The sequence below is a fragment of the Camponotus vicinus genome, unplaced genomic scaffold (genome assembly GCF_025532165.1).
Source record: "Camponotus vicinus isolate PSW18456_S1 unplaced genomic scaffold, iyCamVici1.0 SCAF_2, whole genome shotgun sequence".
NCBI lineage: Eukaryota > Metazoa > Arthropoda > Insecta > Hymenoptera > Formicidae > Camponotus > Camponotus vicinus.
The window spans coordinates 723,503-742,939 of NW_028141956.1; the positions used below are offsets into that span (position 1 = coordinate 723,503).

The 19,437-nt window shown below is 31.7% G+C and overlaps 1 protein-coding gene, 1 long non-coding RNA gene and 2 pseudogenes across 2 annotated transcripts in view; all 4 read right to left on the reverse strand.

Annotated features, from left to right (window-relative positions):
* The window catches only part of LOC145966237 (uncharacterized), a 238,414-nt gene that overhangs the window by 11,984 nt on the left and 206,993 nt on the right, over positions 1-19,437 (reverse strand). The gene's annotated exons all lie outside the window — the stretch shown is intronic.
* Positions 970-4,737, reverse strand: LOC145966986 (cytochrome P450 9e2 pseudogene; annotated as a pseudogene).
* Positions 6,649-8,519, reverse strand: LOC145966987 (cytochrome P450 9e2 pseudogene; annotated as a pseudogene).
* LOC145966331 (uncharacterized) lies at positions 9,216-19,197 on the reverse strand. Its single transcript, XM_083090339.1, has 2 exons — positions 17,558-19,197; positions 9,216-12,971 (listed from the first exon to the last, which is right to left on the reverse strand). Exons 1-2 carry the CDS (start codon positions 19,109-19,111, stop codon positions 11,415-11,417), a joined length of 3,111 nt encoding a protein of 1,036 aa, XP_082946465.1. The 5' UTR covers positions 19,112-19,197; the 3' UTR covers positions 9,216-11,414.

Genomic DNA, 19,437 nt, shown 5'->3' on the forward strand with positions numbered 1-19,437 from the left:
TATTATGTATATGTATATGTAAGAGATTTATTCATATTAATATTCGAGAAGAAAGGAATAAAAAATGAAAACAAAAGTAAATAATATATGAAAGTATTTTACTTTCATACAAATTATTTTACTTGAAATTATTTTACATATAGATACTCGAAGATGAAATTGTTTTATTAGAGAGAAAATTGTCAGGATTACTGGAGATATTTTATTTGAATTTAACAAGTAAGGAAAATTATACAATTTAATTGTATGAACTAAATATATCTTGTATAAAATAGCGGTATATAAAGATATTTCGTTATTTTAGGTAATTTACTTTGTTACTTGCATTTTTCTGTTAAATTTATTTCTTATCGCTGTTTGCTGATACTATTATTATATCACAATTTATGTGTAATGATTTTGCGCGACAAATTATTCACAATTTTGAATATAAAAAATTGCAACGTAAACTTTATTTTAATAAAAATTATTATACATATATAACTTATTAAATTATGATAAAAGTTATTATATATACATACATATACATACAAGGTAAACATCATTTTCATCTTGCTAGAGAAAAGGGACTTAATAGAGTTCGTACATCCCGCCACTTTGGTCCGTGAAGAGTAAACAGATTGTTTGAAAACAAGGGTTCGTTCAAATCATTGATATCGCGACGATTAGGAAACACTTCGAAATTCTTCACAAGAATAGATTTAATTATTTCTGGATCGCGAAGTAGAAAAATCGGATTTGTCGTGGCATAGAATCCAAAGTATTTTGCGTCCGGATTGAAATTATATATCTTGCAAATAAATTCAACCATTGATATTCGGCGAAATATAACCGATGTCATGTTGCCCAGTATTGGAACAGACGGTACGTGAATGATATCGTGTCTTTTGAAGAAATTGTAATTTCTAAGATAATGAATGCCTAATGTACCAATCACCATTGATAATAGTATTGACCAATACTCCATTGTTATAGCAAATTGTCGTTGCAATTTGTTTGCAAAATGCCTGACGAAACTTGATTCAGAGCACTAGCGATGTTGTTACTACGAATCGCTGAAAACTGTATGACACTTTTATATAACATAACCCAGACAGCACACATGTCCAAAGGACATCTAAAAGACGACCTAAAAACGTCTTAAAGTCCTCTAGATATCTTTAAGACATATTTTGACCTTTTTGTGATGTCTGGGAATATACCTGTTTTCTAGTGTGTAAGTTTTTATACTGTTATATAAGATTATTGATTAGTACTGGCAAGACATTCTGCTCGATCAATGAGTCGTGAATATTTCTTTATGAACTGATAATATGTATATAATGTGTTTACATATTATTAATATGTATCTATATATTATATCATTATTAATATGTGAAATCTAAAAGATTATAACTATATAATAAACATATATTTAATTTATATATAAACATATATTTAAGATTATAACTATACATTGTCATATTTTTAATATCGGAATTGTGCAATTTATTTATACAAAATAAGGTCTGCAATATAACATTTTTACTTATATACAAATAACTATTTTCAATCTAAGTATAATATGCTTTATAATAAAATTAAGTTTTTGTTTTATTATTATTGAATTAATTCTAAATTATAGAAAACTCTCTCTATATATGCTATGTATATGTGAGAAATTTATTTACAGCAATCGAGAAAACAGAAATGAGAATGACAATAAAAGTAAATAAGTATAAAAATGTTTTGTTTTCATACAGATAATTTTACTTAATATTACTTTGTGTATGTGTGTGTAATAATTTTCTTAGACTATATATGTACATATATATATATATATATATATATATATATATATATATATATATATATATATATTCACAGAAAATTATTTCATCAAAAGAAAATGCATCCATTATTATTGAATATTACTAGGTATTTTTCTAAGATGTGTTCCTTGAATATGACAAATAAAGAATATTATACAATTTAATTATATGCGATCTAAATATGTCTTGTATAAAATATCGCTATATAAAAACATTTTATTATTTTAGTTAACTTTAATTTTTTTCTGCATTTCTCTATTAAATTCACTTCTTATCATACCTTATCGTTTATTTACTGATATTATTACGATGTGCTGATACTATCGTGATTATTACGATATCACAAAAGAAATTCATATATAATTATTTACGCAGCAGATTACTTACAATTCTGAATATAAAAAATTGCAACGTAAACTTTATTTTAATAAAAATTAATACTCTCCTGTCATTTATTGTCAACATTTAGTTGATATAACAAACTGTGAATGATGTTTGTGCAGTTTTTGCGCAATTATATGTAAATTAATAAAATTTACGTCATACGTAAAATATTACATCAAAGCATAAACACGTCAACTATTATTCGAATGAGGAATGTATCCCTGTGTACATATATATATATATATATATTTGTGTGTGAGAGTGTGTGTGTGTGTGTTACAAAATTATGTAATATGTAGATATTTCTATAAAACATATGTTATTACTGTAAGTATAAGTTTTTAATAATAGATTTCTTAACAGATTATGAACTGAATTTTGTAGCAAACAATTGTTTAAGCTTATTAATATATATATTAATATATATTAAAGTTGAACTTATAAATCTCTAAAAGTAGTTAGTTTAATCGTTATCGAAAAATTCGATAATACAAGATACTCTCAATTGTGCTTGCATATAAATATATGGAATTCTTCGCTGTTGGTACGCAAAATATAGTATAATATGTAAAAGAATGATATATGTACACACAATTGATATTTAAACTAAATAAATTTTTAGTATCAAATTCTAACAAATTAAACAATTATTAATTATTAATATTTATCCAAACAAATATTTTTGTAGGTGTTTATAACACAAATTAACGAAAAAAACAAAACAAGAACAATTTTTTTATAAACGCTTACAATATATGAAGTAACCTGTAACGGCGCAAGCAAGTTATATTATACCACTACGATTGCCATTGTATTATAAAAATGTTATGATTATTATTAGTAATATAATATAATGATTCGGTAAAAAAATTTATTATTTTTTAAAAAATATTTTCTAAGAATTAGTAATGCCGTTAATCAAAGTAGATTCAAGGACAGGATTCAGAGCTTCTACGCTGAACATTCAACCAAAATCCATTTTCTGGCATCATTGTACCCTTCTTGGTAAATTTTATTGGGAACATAGTTTTCGCACAAGGTTTCAGTTCACATCGTGCTAATAGATGAAAAAGTAAAACTTTCACCTCTAGCATAGCAAATCTATTGGCTATACACATTCTCGGCCCTAATCCAAACGGCAAATAGCATGGAGAGTTGTGATACATCTTATTGTCCAAAAATCTTTCAGGACGAAATTTTTCTGGATCATCATAATACTTTGCATCATGATGAATTGCATAAACCGGAATCCAAACAGATATACCCTTCTCCATAGTGAAAGGTTTCTCGCCTGGTAATGCGGGTGGTAATTCATAAGATTTGTCGCATAATCTTTCTAAAACGCCGATCGGTGGATATAATCTGAGAGTCTCATTTATCACTAGATCTAAATATTCGAACCGGTTAATAGTTTCATATGTTACTTCTCCGTTTGACTCTTCCAGTATTTTGTCGATTTCTTCCCGCAACTTGTTCTGAACGTCTGAGTTAACCGCAAGTTCGTGAGCTGCGAAGCACATTGCGGTTGAAGTAGTATCGAAACCACCGAGGAAAAAAATAAACGCTTGCGCAGTCATGTCATCGATATCAAGCTCTCTCCGTCCTTCTTTACCTCTAATATCCATCATCAATTGTATCATATCCGAACGAGTAATGTTCTCGGCATCACGAGTGGCGATAGTAGTTCTTATAATGTCTTTGAAGAAATCCGATATATAACTGCTTATAAGTTGTACATTAAAAATTCGCCCGAGCGTTGGGAATGTCTTAAGAAAAAGAAATTTGAGACCAAAGATGTTGGTCGCCTCTTTACCATAAACATAAATCTTGTTCATTGGATCCTTCATAGAATTGATCTTGATTCCATAAGCACATGTAGCGATGACATCAGTCGTATATTTAGTGAAAGCATCTTTCATGTCCATGTCGCTTTTTTCCACTGGTATCGTGGAAAGGAAATTAGCAAAGTCCATAGCGCATTCCGACATCAAGGTAAACATCATTTTCATCTTACTGGATGTAAAAGAGGGACTTAATAGAGTTCGTACATCCCGCCACTTTTGTCCGTGAAGAGAAAATAGATTGTTTGAAAGCAAGGGTTCATTCAAATCATTGAAACCGCGACGATCAGGAAACGCTTCGAAATTCTTCACAAGAATAGCCTTAATTATTTCTGGATCACGAAGCAAAAAAGTTGGATTAGTAGTGGCGTAGAATCCAAAATATTTTGCGTCTGGATTGAAATTGTATATCTTGCAAATGAAATCGACGAACGATATTTTGCGAAATACAAGTGATGTCATGTTGCCCAATATTGGAACAGATGGCATGTGAATGACATCGTGTCTCTTGAAGAAATTGTAATTTCTAAACAGATAATGAATGCCAAATACACCAATCATTATTGATAACAGAATCGACCAATATTCCATTGTTATTGCAAATTGTTGCAATTTGTCTGCAAAATACCTGACGAAACTTGATTCAGCGCACTAGCGATATTGTTATCACGAGTCGCAGTAGACAACTGTTTGTATGACAGTTTCACATCACGTAATGTACTCGCCTTTCCAGTGCGTAAGCTTTTATACTGACGTTATATAAGATTAATGATTACTGGCGAGACATTGATACTTTGCTTGATCAATGAGTCGTGAATATTTCTTTATGCACTGATGATATGTATATAATGTCTACATATTGTTAACATATATTTATATATTATATTATTAATGTATGAATACTAAAAGATTATAACTATATATAAACATATATTTAAGATTATAATTATACATTGTCATATTTTTAATATCAAAATTGTGCAATTTATTTATACAAAATAAGGTCTGCAATATAAGATTTTTGTTTACATACAAATAACTATTTTTAATATAAATATAATATGTTTTGCATTAAAATTAAGTTTTTGTTTTATTGCTATTGAATTAATTCTAAATTATAGAAAATTCTCTCTGTATATACTACGTATATGTGAGAGATTTATTTACAGGAATGATAAATGACAACAAAAATTAATAATATATATTTTTTTTCATACAGATTATTTTATTTAAGATTACTTTATGTACATATATATTCCGGGACAAAATTATTTTATTTAAAAAGAAAATGCATTATTGCTAGAGATATTTCACTTGAATATGACAATTAACGAATGTTATACAGTTTAATTGTATATGATCTAAATATATATTGTGTAAAATATAATGCTATATAAAAACATTTTATAATTTTAGTTAACTTCAATTTTTTATCTGCGTTTCTCTGTTAAATTCATTTATTATCACTGTTTGTTTGCTGATATTTATATAATTATATGCTGATACTATCACGACTATAACGATATCACAATTTATGCGTAAATATTTGTGATTATTCACGATTCTGAATATAAAAAAAAACGTAAACTTTTTTTAATAACAATTATTATCTCCCATCATTTATTGTCGGTATTTAGTTAATATTGAAATAACCACCTGTGAATAATGATTGTGTAGTTTTGCGCAATTATGTGTAAATTTAATGAAATTTACGTAAATATTATATCAAAGTACAAACACGTCAACTATTATTCGAATGAGGAATATATCTATGTATGTGTTAACAAGATGTAATATGTAGATTTTTGTATAAAAAAAGGTGCTATTATTAAAAATATAAATTTTTATGATCTTTAACGATTTTTTAATAGATCAATATGTTAACAACTTTTCAATTGAATTTTTCAACAAACAATTGTTTAAATCTATTAATATATATAAAAATCGAATCTGTGAAAACTCGATTGGCCCAATCGTTATTGAAAAATTCGATAATACAAGATACTTTCATTGATCTAGTTTACACCGTTAAATCGGTTGGTACGCGCATCAAGTTGGTGCGGACTAAACATTTGATACGTCTCTGTTTATATCGATCCATCTCAAAACAGATTGGGTTAGGTTTTTAGTCCGGATAAAATCCAATGTTTTCACAAGAGAGAGTTGTGAAATAATTAGTAAATCAGTAGTAAACTCCTGTGTGTCGGTCGATTTATGTAAATAATGGAAAGAAATGAAGAACAAATTATAGCGCCATTTATAATATTATTAAAAATTTTAAATATGCAACAAGAAGCCAGGAAAAAACATATCAAGAATATTCAAGCGTTTACAGCGCGCTGGCATCTTTTGATACGCGTACCAACTTGGTCTGATATTCGCGAATCAGGAGTACTGAACCAAAGTAATCCGCGAGCGTTTATACCGAGCGTATCAAGTGATTTGATATGGATATAATACTTGGTACGCGTATCAAATGGTCGGTGTAAACTAGACTATTATGTCGCTTACATATAAATATATGGATCTTACCTACTGTCGGTATGTGAGATACAGTATACATAATATACATAATGACATATGCACACACAATTGACAAATACTATTGAAATATTAGATAAATATTTAATATCAAATTCTAACAAACTAAACAATTATTAATTATTAATACTAATAACAAACAAACGTTTTTTACAGCTGCTTATAATAAAAATTATCAAAGGCAAAGAAATAAAACGATTTTTTACAAATATTTACAATATGTGAAGTAACATGTAACGGTGCAAATTTAAACAGATTATATTACGACTGTCATTGTACTACAAGAATTCGTGATTTTTATCAGGTATATGATTATTAAATAAACAAAATTTTATTATTTTTATTTAAAATATTTTCTAAGGGTTAATAGTGCTTAACCAACATAGATTCAAGCACAGGATGCATATTGCTTCTACGTTGAACCTTCAACCAAAATCCATTTTCCGGCATCATTACACCTTTCTTACTGAATCTTAATGGCAACGTAGTTTTCGCACAAGGCTTCAGCTCACATCGTGCTAGTAAATGAAACAGCAAGATTTTCATCTCTAACGTAGCAAATCTGTTAGCTATACACATTCTGGGTCCTTATCCAAATGGCATATAGTATGGAGAGTTGTGGTACATTTTGTTATCCAAAAATCTTTCAGGACAAAATTTTTCCGGATTATCGTAATATTTTGCATCATAATGAATGGCGAAAATCGGAATCCAAAAAGTCATACCCTTCTTCATAGTGAAAGGCTTTTGGCCTGATAATGCGGGTGGTAACTCATAAGTCTTATCGCACATTCTTTCTAAAAAGGCTACTGGTGGATATAATCTGAGAGTCTCATTTATCACCAGATCTAAATATTGGATACGGTTAATAATTTCATATGTCACTTCCCCATTTGATTCTTCCAATACTTTGTCGATCTCCTCCCGCAATTTGGTCTGAACGTCTGGATTAGCCGCAAGTTCGTAAGCCACGAAGGACATTGCAGTTGAACTGGTGTCGAAACCACCGAGGAAAAAAATAAAAGCTTGAGCAATCATATCATCGATATCAAGCTCTCTCCGACCTTCTTTACCTCTGATATCCATCATTAATTGGATCATATCCGGACGAATAATGTTCTCGGCATCACGAGTGGCGATAGTAGTTCTTATAATGTCTTTGAAGAAATCTGACACGTGACTGTCTATAAGTTTTACATTGAGAATACGCCCAAGCGTTGGAAAAGACCTAAGAAAAAGAAATTTGATGCTGCGAATTCCAGAGAAGGAGTTGACCACCTCTTTACCATAAACATAAAACTTGTTCGTTGGATCCTTCATAGAATTGATCTTGATTCCAAAAGCACACGTAGCGATGACATCATTTGTATATTTAGCGAAGACGTCTTTCATATCCATGTCGCTTTTTTCTGGTATCGATGTGGAAAGAAAATTAGCAAAGTCCACAGCGCATTTCGACATCAAGGTAAACATCATTTTCATCTTGCTGGATGTAAAAGAGGAACTTAATAGAGTTCGTACATCCCGCCATTTTTGTCCGTGAAGAGAAAATAGATTGTTTGAAAGCAAGGGTTCATTCAAATCATTGAAACCGCGACGATTAGGAAACGCTTCGAAATTCTTCACAAGAATAGCCTTAATTATTTCTGGATCACGAAGCAAAAAAATTGGATTAGTAGTGACGTAGAATCCAAAATATTTTGCGTCTGGATTGAAATTGTATATCTTGCAAATGAAATCGACGAACGATATTCTGCGAAATAGAAGTGATGTCATGTTGCCCAATATTGGAACAGATGGCATGTGAATGACATCGTGTCTCTTGAAGAAATTGTAATTTCTAAACAGATAATGAATGCCAAATACACCAATCACTATTGATAACAGAATCGACCAATATTCCATTGTTATTTCAAATTAGCGTTGCAATTTGTTTTCGTAATATCTGGTGAAACTTGATTTAACGCATTAGCTATTATTACCAAGAGCCGTTGCGGACAACTGTTCGTATGACAGTTTCATATCTCGTAATATACTCGCGGATTTTTCTGATGCAAAAGTTTTTAAACGGGCATTATATAAGATAATTTTTTTAAATGATTGATGGTGATAAGATGTTGATATTTTGTTCGATATGAATCATGAAATTTTCGTTATCTAGTGATGATATTTATATAATATTTATATGATAATTAATATAAGAGTACCAAAGATAAAATCAAAGGTAAGAGTAAAAAATATAATTACATATTAAAATGTACTATAACTATATGTTATACTTTTGATATCAGAATTGTGCAATTTATTTCTGCACGCTTTGCATAATAATATTTTTTTATTTCCAATATATATAATATTTTTTATTTCCCTATAAATAACTATTTTCAATATAAAAAATGATGTGCTTTCCAATAAAATAAAATTGTTGCATCTGTTAATATTTTTCGAATTATTTTTAAAATGATAAAAAATTATATATTATGTATATGTAAGAGATTTATTTATAATATTCGAGAAAAAAAGAAATGAAAAATGAAAACAGAAGTAAATAATATATGAAAGTATTTTATTTTCATACAAATTATTTTACTTGAAATTATTTTACATATAGATACTCGAAGATAAAATTGTATTATTAGAGAGAAAATTGTCAGGATTACTGGAGATATTTTATTTGAATTTAACAAGTAAGGAAAGTTATACAATTTAATTATATGAACTAAATATATCTTGTATAAAATAGCGGTATATAAAGATATTTCGTTATTTTAGGTAATTTACTTTGTTATTTGCATTTTTCTGTTAAATTTATTTCTTATCGCTGTTTGTTTGCTGATACTATTACGATATATTGATACTACCACGACTATAACGATATCACAATTTATGTGTAATGATTTTGCGCGACAAATTATTCACAATTTTGAATATAAAAAATTGCAATGTAAACTTTATTTTAATAAAAATTATTATACATATATAACTTATTAAATTATGATAAAAATTATTATATATACATACTCTTCTATCATTTATTACCAGCATGTATTTGTCGATATTGAAATAACAAATTATGAATAATGATTGTGCAATTTTGCGCATTTATATGTAAATCTAATGAAATTGCCAATGTTATATCAAAGTTTAAATATATCGATTATTAATCGAATAAGGAATGTATCGCTGTGCATATATACGTGTGTTAACAAGATTATATGATATGCAGATGTCTTCATAAAAAAGGTGATGTTAGTATAAACTTTTAATCATCAACTTTTAATGATAGATTTTGAATTGAATTTTTCAGCAAATAATTTTTTTAGCCTATTAATATCTATAAAAGTCAAACTTATAAATCATGCGATATATAGTATGCTATGTAATGACAGAGGAACACAATTGACATATTTGACGTTTAAATATTCAATAAATATTTAATATCAAACTCTAACAACCTAAATAATTATTAATTCTCAATATTTACCCATATACACAACCATATTACACAAATGTTTACATTTTCATAGTAACTTATAATAAAAATTATCAAAAAAAAAGGAAACAAAACGATTTTTTACAAATGTTTACAATATGTGAAGTAACATATAACGACGTAAACAAATTATATTATTATTACGATTGCCATTGTGTTACAAGAATGTTATGATTTTTTTTTTATCATAAGATATATCATTATTCGATAAAAAAAATTTTCTTACTTTTTTAAAAATATTCTCTATGAATTAGTAACGCCGTTAATCAACGAAGATTCAAGGATAGGATTCATATCGCTTCTACGTTGAACATTCAACCAAAATCCACCTTCCGGCTTTATTATTAAACTCTTTTTGCTGAATTTTAATTTGTTATCACTCTTCGATTAAATTCATTTTTTATCACTGTTTTTTTTTTGCTAATACTATTACGATACGTTGATTACGATTGTAATGATATCACATTTTATGCATAATCATTTTGCAGCAGATTATTTAGATATAAAGATTCTAGATATAAAAAATTGCAATATATTCTTTATTTTGATACTTATTTGTCAATATTGAAATAAGAAACTGTGAATAATGATTATGCAGTTTTGCGCAATTATAAGTAAATCTAATGAAGTTTACGTAAATATTATATCAAAACATAAACATTCAGCTAACTCAATTGACAATCGAATGAGGAATGTATCGCCATGTGTTAACAAGATTATGTAATATATAGATATTTTTATAAAAAAGATGCTAATGCTATAAGTAATTATAAATTTTTAACGATAGATTTGTTAACAGATTTTGAATTGAATTTTTTGGCAAACAGTTGTTTGAGCCTATTAAATACATTAATATATGCAAAAATCGCGAAACTTTTAAATCTCTATTATAAAAATCCGATTCAATCCGCTCAATCAAAAAATTCGATAATACAAGATACTCTTAACAATAGCGGCTCGTATATAAGTACACGGATCTTCCTCGCTGTTGCTACGCGAGATATAGTGTGTAATGATACATGCGCACGACTGGCATTTAACGTTTAAAAATTTAATGAATACTTAATATTAAACTAAGCAATTATTGATAACAAACTAAGCAATTATTAATTCTCTATTTATTCAAACAGACGTTTCTACAATTATTTATTAATAATAAAAATTATGAAAAAGAAAAACGATTCTTTATAATTTCTTACAATATATAACATATAATAGCGCCAATTTAAACAAGTTATATTGTCATGATGATTGTATTAGTACAAGAATGTTATTATTTTTATCATCACGTATATCATTGTTCAGTAGAAAAAGATTTTCTGTTATTTTTACTTAAAATATTTTCTAAGAATTAGTAACGCTGTCAAACAGTATAGATTCAAGAACAGGATGCATATCGCTTCTACGCTGAACATTCAACCAGAATCCACCTTCCGGTATTATTGTCAAACTTTTTTTGCTGAATTTCAATGGCAAAGTAGTTTTCGCACAAGGTTTTAGCTCACATCGTGCTAATAGATGAAACAGCACGACTTTCACTTCTAGCATGGCAAACCTATTGGCTATACACATTCTCGGTCCTAATCCAAATGGCATATAGTACGGTGAGTTATGATACATTTTGTTTTTGTCTAAAAATCTTTCCGGACGAAATTTTTCCGGATCATCGTAATATTTTTTATCTCGATGAATCTCAAAATTCACAATCCAAAAATTCATACCCTTCTTTATAGTGAAAGGTTTCTTGCCTGGTAATGCAGGTGGTAATTCATAATCTTTGTTGCATAGTCTGTCTATAAGAACTGGTGGATATAATCTGAGAACTTCATTTATCACCAGATCTAAATATTCAAGCCGGTTAATAGCTTCGTATGTCACTTTCCCGTTTGATTCCTCGAGAACCTTGTCTATTTCCTGTCGCAATTTGATTTGAATATCTGTATTAACCGCAAGTTCATGAGCTGCAAAGCACATCGTGGTTGAACTAGTATCAAAACCACCGAAAAAAAAGATGAACGCTTGCGCGATCATGTCATCGACATCAAGCTCTCTTCGATCATCTTTGCCTCTAATATCCATCATCAATTGAATCATATCCGGACGCGTAATATTCTCGGCATCACGAGTGGCAATAGTAGTCCTTATAATGTCTTTAAAAAAATCCGACACGTGTTTATCTATAAGTTTCACATTAAGAATACGCCCGAGCGTCGGAAAGATTCTAAGAAAAAAAAATTTAATAGGACGAGTTGCAAAGAAACTAGTCGCTTCCTTGCCATAAGCAAAGAACTTATTTGTTGGATCCTTCATAGAATTGATTTTGATTCCAAAAGCACATGTGGCGATAATATCATTTGTGTATTTAGCGAAAACGTCTTTCATATCTATATCTCCTTTATCCGCTGGTACAGGTGTTGATAGATAATTAGCAAAGTCCACTGCGCATTCCGACATCAAGGTGAACATCATTTTCATCTTGCTGGATGTAAAAAAGGGACTTAATAAAGTTCGCACGTCACGCCACTTTTGTCCACGAAGAGAAAACAGATTGTTCGCAAGCAATGGTTCGTTCAAATCATTGAAACCGTAATGATCGGGAAATGCTTCGAAATTCTTCACAAGGACGGATTTAATGATTTCCGGATCACGAAATAGGAAAGTTGGCGTTCCCATTAAGTAGAATCCAACATATTTTGCATCCGGATTGTAATTATATAATTTGTGAGTAAAATCGGTCAATGACATTCGACGAAATATAACTGATGTCATGTTGCCCAGTATTGGAACAGGCGATACGTGAATAATACCGTGTCTTTTGAAAAAATTATAACTTCTAAACAGATAATGTATGCCAAGTGCACCAATCACTATTGATAACAGTATCAACCAGTATTCCATGACACACGAATGTTATCTCAATTGTCGTTGGAATCTGTTTGCAAAACGTCTGGCGAAATTTGATTTAGCACACTAGCGATATTGCTAGCACGAACCGTTGCGGGCAACTGTTCGTAAGGCTGTTTCGCATCTCGTAATATATCTAGATTTTTCTGATCAAAGGTTATAAGAGCTAACATATGTAAGATTGATACGTATTATTACTGACAAAACATTGATATCCTATATTATCCATAAACTTCAAGTACTTCTTCATTTACTAATTATATTTATGTAATATATATGTGAGGTGTCAAAAGGACGGTGGTGTGAAACTTGATGGCTGATCGATAGAAATGATGCCACGCACGTCCCACGGTCAATCTCCTGCTTCACCTTCGAGTGGTGACACTGTTAATCCTCATGGAAGATCGGGTAAACAACCCCGGTGGGAAATAAGGAAACAGAGAAGCAAGGTGATCTGGTCCTCCGAGAGGGGGTTGAGCGCTAGGCTAATCACCCGGCCTCGGAAAACCTATGATTACGAAAGCACGGAAAATGCCTCGGACAGGAAGGATTTCAGGTTTACGACCCGGCAAGCGAAACAGGAACAGTGATTTGGGACTTTATACCTGGAACGTCAGGTCACTCTACAGAAACGGGGCCCTGCGTCAACTAACCGACATTCTGACAAAGTACAAGGCCGACATAACAGCAATACAGGAAATGAGATGGACTAACAGCGGTATCCTGCACAAAAACAATTTTGACATCTATTATAGCTGCGATAAGAAAGTCCATGCCTTGGGAGTGGGCTTCGTAGTCGGTCGAAGACTAAAACAACAAATCATAGATTGGAGACCAGTGAGCCAAAGAATATGCGTAATACGTATTAAGAGCAAATTCCATAACATCAGCCTTATTAACGCACATGCACCGACAGAAGAAAAAGACGAAGATGAGAAGGATGCGTTCTATGATGCGCTAGACAGAGCCCACGACAAATGCCCACGGAACGACATAAAAATAATAGCTGGAGACCTGAATGCAAAAATAGGGCGTGAGGAATTCCATCAACGCCAGACAGGGAAACATAGCCTGCATGCCAAAAGTAACGAAAACGGTCTCAGAGCTATCAACTTTGCGGCAAGCAAATATATGGTGGTGGGCAGTACCATGTTTCCAAGAAAAGACATTCACAAACACACGTGGGTTTCGCCTGATCAAGAAATTCACAACCAAATCGACCACGTATTGATTGATACACGACACGTATCAAATTTGATACAGGTAAGAACCATGAGGGGTGCGAACATGGACTCCGATCACCACTTAATCAAGGCAGTGGTAAGAGCACGCATCTCAACCGTAAAAATTCAACAGAATAGAAGAGAGGAAAAAATAAACGTGGACGCCTTAAAAAACGAGGAAGTAGCTCACAACTTCTCAGAGCATGTCAAACAGCTCCTGGAGACAATCGAAAATCAAGATAGAGACCAAACTACCAAACAGAAATGGAACACTTGTGCGGAAGTTTTAAAAACAGCCGCAAAAAACGCACTAGGAACCCAAGGAAATAGTAATAAGATAAAAGACTGGTTTGACGAAGAATGTAGGGAAATGACACAAAAGAAAAACCAGATTTATCTGAAAATGCAACAAGGCAGGAAAACTCGGGCACTAGTGGAAAAATATAAAGAGCTGAGAAGAGATGAAAAGCGTGTCCACAAGGCGAAGAAGAAAGAATATAACAATAAAATATTCGAAGAACTGGAAACTCTACGTAATCAGTGCGAGATCAGAAAATTCTACCAGAGAGTCAACAATGGAAGAAAGGAATTCAAACCGAGAACGAAGATGATCAGAGATGGCGAAGGTAAAATAGTGAGCGACAAGAAAGGAATTCTAAAAAGATGGAGAAAAGAATTCTAAAAAGATGGAGAAAATAGTGAGCGACAAGAAAGGAATTCTAAAAAGATGGAGAAAAGAATTCTAAAAAGATGGAGAAAGGAATTCTAAAAAGATGGAGAGAGCACTTTATAAAGTCCCTAAGCGACACAAACAACAACAGTGCCAAACAGAACAACAACGAACAAGAACAAATGAACATACAGAATACAACACCGGATGACCCACCAACAAAAAGAGAAGTAGAAAAAGCAATAAAAAAATTAAAAAATAACAAGAGTCCCGGAGAAGACACTATTCAGGCTGAACTAATTAAAGCAGCGAGATGGACCACACCCTGGATCCATGAAACTATAGTAGACATATGGAACCAGGAGGAGTTGCCAGAAGAAATGGGAGTCAGTGTGATATGTCCTCTGCACAAAAAAGGAGATCAGCTAGAGTGTAAGAATTATAGAGGCATAGCACTCCTCAACACTATATATAAAATACTTTCCAATGTATTGCTAGAGAGAATACGCCCCTATGCAGAAAAATGCATAGGGACGTACCAGGCTGGATTCCGATCAGGAAGATCGACGATCGACCAAATATTTACACTGCGGCAGATACTGGAAAAGACAAGAGAATACAATATGGACACCTATCACCTATTCATTGACTTCAGATCTGCATATGATAGTATAATAAGAACCAAACTGTACCAAGCGATGAACGAACTCCAGATTCCGCCAAAAGTCATTAGGATGGTAAAAGCAACAATGGCAAAAACAACATGCAGGGTAAAGATCCAGAGCGAAGTATCAGAAGTCTTTGAGACAACTAGGGGGGTGAGACAAGGTGACGGACTGGCATGCCTCCTGTTTAACCTGGCCTTAGAAAAGGCGGTAAGAGACTCAGGAGCCCACAGGGAGAACACAATCCTTCACAGGTCAAGTCAGCTCCTAGCATTTGCAGATGATGTGGATATTATAGCGAGATCGATCGATGAACTTAAACAAGTATTCTGCAAAATTGAGAATGCCGCTAGAAATATGAGCCTCGAAATAAATGAGGAAAAGACAAAAATGCTCATTTCAACGACCTCCAGGACAAAAGCAATCAGAATGAACACAGTAACAATAGGAAAATATAAGTTTGAGGTAGTCAACGCCTTCAAATATCTTGGCACGATCATAGACAACGAGAATAATATCAGCTCAGAAATTAATCAGAGAATTATAACGGCATCCAGATGTTCCCATGGACTCAACACTCATCTAAGAAGCCCACTCATCAGCAGAAAAACCAAAATCCAAATCTACAGAACGCTGATCAAACCAGTTCTCACTTATGCATGCGAGACATGGACATTGAGCAAAAAGAATGAAAACATCCTTAGTACATTTGAAAGAAAAATACTTCGACGAATCTTTGGAGGAATCAACATAAATGGAATGTGGAGGAGAAGATTCAATGACGAACTGTATGAATTATATAATTCCCCCGACATCATATCCCACATAAGGATCCAGAGACTCAAGTGGGTCGGACACGTGCAAAGAGCAGCCGGAGACTACCCCCCGAGACAGATCATGCACGGTAGGATGTATGGGGTTAGACGGCGGGGCAAACCGAGACTGAGATGGTTGGACGATGTTGATCGCGACGCGGCCACAATCGGGGCTAAGAACTGGAGGACCGAGTCTTTGAACAGGAAAACTTGGAGGCATAAGCTGGAGCAGGCACTGGCCCACAAAGGGCTGTCTCGCCAATGATGATGATGATGAATATATATGTGACAATTAATATATAAAAATAATGCTTTGTCATTAAAATGTTGTTTGTGTATTATTTTTAAATACATCGAGTTATTTTTAAATATAAATAACCTCATTTAAAAATATTGTGTGTACTTATTTATAGCGTTCGATATAAAATTCAATAAAAAATAGTGAGAAATGATGAGAAAAATAAATTTTGTATAAAGTATTTTGACATTATTTTACGAGTTATTATTTTATGGATATATTTTAAGAAAATAATTTAATGGAAGAAATAGAATGTATAGAATCATGTTGTAATGGCTGTAATTCCAGTGTTCTCGAGTCTATCAAACATTAAATATTATACTTAATTTGTTAGATAATAAATCAATATTATCAAAACTCTGAGTCTACTTGGAAATCAGTTTTAAAAATGAGAAGAATAAGGAAAAATGTACGAAAATACTTAAAATTATTGTTTCTTTCAAAATTATCAATTCAATTAAATTCAATTCAATTAAGAGTGAAAAGCGTAAAGAATCACGTGATTTGCTGGAGACATTCTATTTGAATTTAAAAAATAAATAAAATTATACAGTTTAATAGTTATGCATTGTATAAACTAAAACGATTTTGTATAAAACATCGCGATACACACATTTTGTTATTTTAACTGATTTATGTTTTTATCTACGTTTGTTTGTAAAGCTCATTTCTTATCGCTGTTTTTTTTTTAATACTGACATCAATATAATGATACTGACATCAATATAATGATCAACATATATATATATATATATATATATATATATATATAATAGTAATAATACCGTAAATTTAAATAAGTTATATTGCCATTACAATTACCATTATATCATAAGAATGTTATAATTTTAATCATCAACTATATCAACTATAAAAAATTGTTATTATTTTTATTATTTAAAATATTTTCTAAGAATTAGTAATGCCGTCATCAATCAACGAAGATTCAAGGATAGGATTCATATCGCTTCTACGTTGAACATTTAACCAAAATCCACCTTCCGGCTTTATTATTAAACTCTTTTTACTGAATTTTAATGGCATTGTTGTTTTCGCACAAGGTTTTAGCTCACATCGTGCTAATAGATGAAACAGCACGACTTTCACTTCTAGCATGGCAAATCTGTTGGCTATACACATTCTCGGCCCTAATCCAAACGGCATATAGCATGAAGAGTTGTGATACATCTTGTTATCTAAAAATCTTTCAGGACGAAATTTTTCCGGATCATCATAGTATTTGGCATCATGATGAATCGCGAAAATCGGAATCCAAAAAGTCATACCCTTCTTCATAGTGAAAGGTTTTTCGCCAGGTAATGCGGGTGGTAATTCATAAGCCTTGTCGCACATCCTTTCTAAAAAAACAACCGGTGGATATAATCTAAGAGTCTCATTTATCACCAAATCTAAATATTGGAGCTGGTTAATAGTTTCATATGTCACTTTGCCATTTGATTCTTCCAACGCTTTGTCGATTTCTTGCCGCAATTTGGTCTGAACGTCTGGATTAGCCGCAAGTTCGTAAGCCACGAAGGACATTGCAGTTGAACTGGTGTCGAAACCACCGAGGAAAAAAATAAAAGCTTGAGCAATCATATCATCGATATCAAGCTCTCTTCGACCTTCTTTACCTCTGATATCCATCATTAATTGGATCATATCCGGACGAATAATGTTCTCGGCATCACGAGTGGCGATAGTGGTTCTTATAATGTCTTTGAAGAAATCTGACACGTGACTGTCTATAAGTTTTACATTAAGAATACGCCCAAGCGTCGGAAAGGTTCTAAGAAAAAGAAATTTGATGCTGCGAATTCCAGAGAAGGAGTTGACCACCTCTTTACCATAAACATAAAACTTGTTCGTTGGATCCTTCATAGAATTGATCTTGATTCCAAAAGCACACGTAGCGATGACATCATTTGTACATTTAGCGAAGACGTCTTTCATATCCATGTCGCTTTTTTCTGGTATCGATGTGGAAAGAAAATTAGCAAAGTCCACAGCGCATTCCGACATCAAGGTAAACATCATTTTCATCTTGCTAGATGTAAAAGAGGGACTTAATAGGGTTCGCACATTCCGCCACTTTTGTCCATGAAGAGAAAACAGATTGTTTGAAAACAAGGGTTCGTTCAAATCATTGAAACCGCGACGGTTAGGAAACGCTTCGAAATTCTTCAGAAGAATAGACTTAATTATTTCTGGATCACGAAGCAAAAACATTGGACTAGTCGTGACGTAGAATCCAAAATATTTTGCGTCTGGATTGAAATTGTATATCTTGCAAATGAAATCGACGAACGATATTCTGCGAAATAGAAGTGATGTCATGTTGCCCAATATTGGAACAGATGGCATGTGAATGACATCGTGTCTCTTGAAGAAATTGTAATTTCTAAACAGATAATGAATGCCAAGTGCACTAATCACGATTGATAACAGTATCGACCAATATTCCATTGTTATTCCAAATTGCTGTTGCAATTTATTTGCAAAATGCCAATCGAAACTTGATTAGCGCGCTGTTGTTACCACAAATCGCTACGGACAACTGCTCGCTTGAGAATTTCATATCTCGTAATATATCCGCGTATCTTTCTGATACAAGAGTTTATAAATAACTTTATATAAGATTAATGCATGGTACTGACGAGACATTGATACTTTGCTCGATCAATGCATCATGAATATTTCTTTATCTACTGATGATATTTATACATATAATACTAAATGATATATGAATACCAAAAGATATAACGACATACTGTTATTTTTTTAATATTAGA

Coding starts and splice junctions, on each gene's coding strand:
- LOC145966331 (XM_083090339.1), bottom strand. CDS start 19,111: ATGGAATATTGGTCGATACTGTTATCAATCGTGATTAGTGCACTTGGC. Junction 12,972..17,557: donor ATGACGGCATTACTAATTCT/TAGAAAATATTT, acceptor TAACATTCGTGT/GTCATGGAATACTGGTTGAT.